At 32.7% G+C, this 4,298-nt stretch overlaps 1 protein-coding gene across 1 annotated transcript; it reads left to right on the plus strand.

The window, feature by feature from the left end:
• The first annotated feature begins 1,613 nt into the window (after nt 1–1,613).
• Nucleotides 1,614–3,081, plus strand: LOC145600366 (scopoletin glucosyltransferase-like). The gene has a single exon (XM_081656269.1). The coding sequence runs from the start codon at nt 1,614–1,616 to the stop codon at nt 3,078–3,080; it is 1,467 nt and encodes a 488-aa protein (XP_081512395.1). The 3' UTR covers nt 3,081.
• The last annotated feature ends 1,217 nt before the right edge of the window (nt 3,082–4,298 follow it).

A 4,298-nucleotide genomic window follows, 5' to 3' on the forward strand; every position in this document is an offset into this window, starting at 1 on the left:
AGAATTACAATATCAAGAATTGAGAGAATAGTGTTATGTATTTCGTATTAGAGTGAGTATAGACAAGTATATATACAACATTACAACCTAATAAGAGATACGGGCTCATAACATAAGCCCATTCAGCATTCGCTATACATTATATGTGGCTTAACAAATAAATACTCTGTTTAGTTAAATCACAAATGGTTAACAAATAATAATGTGCGAATAGTGCCTTAGAATTTCCAAACTTAGTAACAGTCAAAATACAGTACTATTCCTTATTATGGACTATATATGTTATTACAACAAGAAGTCAAAGATGGGACTCCTGATTCATGAGACAAAAAACAATATGCCACAAAATTATGTGCTTATGGGCCCACCCATTGCAATATTGCATGTAGTGCATATCACGGGTGCAAATGTTACACGAATTTGTGCAAATGTTATTCGTAAGCGGATAGGCACCTCAAATGTAAATTTGGACCACGAGTCCACGAAGCAATCGGAGAATTCGTGTCATTGTGTGTGGAGTTTGACATTGAAGGGGATATCATGTGAGGTTCCTATGCTTATAACTCAAGTTTTTAGGACCGGGGTTAGTTGCTATTGATGCTAAGAAATGGAATAGAATAGTGGAGAATGTAAAATAAGCAGATATAAAGAAAGCTATAAGAAGAATTATGGTGGGTGAAGAAGCTTAATTATGAGATAAGAATCCTGACATAGGGAAAAATCTTGTATCTATCCCTAGTCTATACGTGCGTAACAAAGGATACAATATTTTAAATATAGTGATAGTAATTTTAATATAGTGACATTTATTAAAACTTGTGTGACCTTTAATATTATTATCAGTTGAAGGTATGCTATAGTAACCCTAATTTTAACTGATATTTTGTGAAAAAGTACCTTATAAACCATTTTTTTTTTGCAAGAAACTACCTAATAAAAAAATATTATAAGAAACTACCTTATAAAAAAATAAATGTTGTAAGAGACTACCATTGGTCAAAAAGTCACCATTGACTTTCATTTTCCGGCGTTGACCACATCACGTGCCGATCACGTGAATTTTAATTCAACCTTTCCCTCCTTTTTTCTTAACTGGCACGTCGTGTGATCAAAGCCGGGAAATATAAGTCAACGATGACTTTTTGACCATGGATAGTTTCTTACAACATTTACCCTTTTATAAGGTAGTTTATTACAATATTTTTTTTATTAGGTAGTTTCTAGCAAAAAAAATGTTTTATAAGATAGTTTTTCACAAAATGTCCTTTTAACTTAATGACTTTTATTTATCATTAGCGAAATTAGGGTGAAAATAACACAGGTCTTTAAGTTTTTGTTTTTTTCCCCATATGTAAGACTCATTATGACCGTAAGTTCGTTTCCAAGATTATCAAGAACTGCTAGAAAACACCAACTTGTGGTTCAATCTTTATTCAAAACCATATATTAAAGCAGAGTATGCATCCAAAAATGAGCATGCAAACAAATATGCTGACTTTTGGAGTGACATAAGCATAAGAATGTACATACATGCTTTCTTTCGTTTTATATATAGCTCTATAACATATTAACATAATCTAAGAACATAAACCCTAGCTTCAAATAAAATAAAAATGGTTGCTCAAGAATCACAAAGGCTTCATATAGTCTTCTTTCCACTTATGGCCGCTGGCCATATGATCCCAATCTTAGACATGGCTAAAGTTTTCGCAACGCACCACGTCAAAGCTACCATAGTCACAACTCCTTATAATGCACCAACCTTCACAAGACCACTAGAAAGTTATAAAAATATTGGTCCCCCAATTGATGTTGAAGTCATCCCATTTGATACTAAAGAAGCTGGCTTTCCTGAGGGAGTCGAAAACTTTGAGCAATTCACTTCAGATGAAATGGCTTTGAGATTATTAAAGGCCACCGATGTGCTACAAGAATCACTAGAGAAAGTAATAGAGAAATACAAGCCTAATTGCCTAGTTGCTGATATGCTGTTTCCTTTTGCTACTGATGTTGCAGCCAAATTTAATATACCGAGGTTAGTATTTCACGGCACTAATTACTTTTCACAATGTTTAATGGATGCACTTATTAAGTATGAGCCTTACAAACAAGTTTTGTCCGATGAGGAGGAATTCGTCGTCCCCCACTTTCCTCATGAGATAAAGCTTACACTATCTGAATTACCAACATCCATAAGAGGGCTAGGAGATAAGCAGATAAATGATGAATGGATGAGGATATTGGTTCGTGCTAAGGATGCTGAGGAGAGGAGCTTTGGGTTTATTATAAATAGCTTTTATGAGCTAGAGCCTGATTACGCGGAGTATTATAAAAAAGTAATGGGTAGGAGGGCATGGCATATAGGTCCTCTTTCACTATGCAACCACGGAAAAGAAGCTAAGTTCCAAAGGGGTAAGGATTCTTCTATTAATGAGCATGAGTGCCTCGAGTGGCTTGATTCAAAGAAGCCTAGATCAGTTGTTTATATTAGCTTTGGTAGCTTAGCAGAAGTCTCAACCTTGCAACTCCAAGAGATTGCAATGGGCCTAGAAGATTCCAATCAAGATTTTATTTGGGTGGTGAGGAGAAACAATTATGTGAATGGAGAGGAGGAGAAAAATGAGTGGTTACCGCACGAATTTGAAAAGAGGATGGAAGGAAAAGGACTAATTATATGGGGTTGGGCACCTCAAGTGTTAATTTTGGACCACGAAGCTATAGGAGCATTTGTGACACATTGTGGATGGAACTCGACTTTAGAAGGCGTGTCATGTGGAGTTCCTATGGTAACTTGGCCAGTATTTGCCGAACAGTTTTATAATGAAAAGTTGGTGACAGAGATATTAAAGATTGGTGTTAGTGTGGGAGCTAAGCAATGGAACAGAGTGGTGGAGGGGACTGTGAAACGTGAAGATATAAAGGAGGCTATAAGAAAAGTTATGGTGGGTGAAGAGGCTTTAGAGATAAGAAATAGGGCAAAGAAGATGAAAGAATTGGCAATAACGGCTTTTGAGGACGGTGGGTCGTCATATTCAAACATGCAATCCTTAATAAATGAATTGATCTCTTATAATGCCTAAACATCTTTACATCGGTTATGTTATACATTTAATATCTTAAGTACCTAACAACTTCATTCATTGTTTAAAAACTACAAATCTTTGTAAGATGTTAATTTATTGTTGGTTGTATATTGTAATATAGTACTAACTAGTTTAAATCCCGTGCAATGCACGGTTGTTATTAATTTTTTAAAGAGTTATTATTGTATTGAATTTTATAAAAAAATTATACACATAATATTAATTCAAAAGTAAATATAAAAATATATTAGTTGGGTTTATATGGAGAGTTATTATTGTTAAGAATTTTAACTGGAAGAAAGATATTTTTCATTATTATAAAATAATTTCCTTAAAGAATCTTCTTAAAAACAGAAAGTAAAATAGGTGGGAAAATTGTTAATGACATTGTGACAAGTGTCATTTTAGGTTCACTTTTAGTATAGGTTAATTGATTGATTTGAATCTTGGCTGCTTGCCTATATTTTACCCTTTTTTATTTTTATTTATTTATTTATTTATTTATTTTTTTTTTTTTTTTTGTTTTTTTTTTTTTTTTTTTTTTTTTTTGTTGAGGAAACTGCCGATATTTTACTTAATTACTTCATTATACTAATTTCTTAGAAGGATGAGAGAAGAAAAATTGATACAGGGCCCACTATGATGTCATTAAGGAGGATTTGGGAAAAAAAGGTGGTTTTTTTTTTGGTAGGTAACGTAAAAAATAAAAAACTTATTCTTAGCGCTTCCTATATCTTACACCTTCCTTTTAAGAAAATAAACACTATATATTAGGCATGAATTTATTATATATTTCTTTTAATATTTTTTTTATTTTTTGACTTTTATCATCAAACAAAATCAAGAAATTGTATTTTACCATCAAAACTTTTAGATTTGGTGGGAAATTTATTTTACAACCAAATTTACTTCTGAAAATTGTTTTTTTTACCTTCTACAGTTAAGAAAACTTTTGAATCTAACAATTTAAAAAAAAATTGTTCAATATTTTCATGCACAAAACATGTTCTTCATAGATTTAGGGGGTATTTTGGTCCTACGACGGGTCCAATTTGAGGTCAAAATTGGAAAAAAAAATAGTCGGAAATGCCTCATTTTGCATATTTCACACAAATTGAGGTATTTTAAAAACGCAAAACGATATACTTACGATCAATTGTGGTCCATTTTGGCCTCAAATTGGTTTCAAAGGGCCAAAATGCCTCCGAAAAACCC

The sequence above is a fragment of the Chenopodium album genome, chromosome 21 (assembly GCF_948465745.1).
Source record: "Chenopodium album chromosome 21, dcCheAlbu1.1, whole genome shotgun sequence".
In the NCBI taxonomy this organism is placed as follows: Eukaryota; Viridiplantae; Streptophyta; class Magnoliopsida; order Caryophyllales; family Amaranthaceae; genus Chenopodium; species Chenopodium album.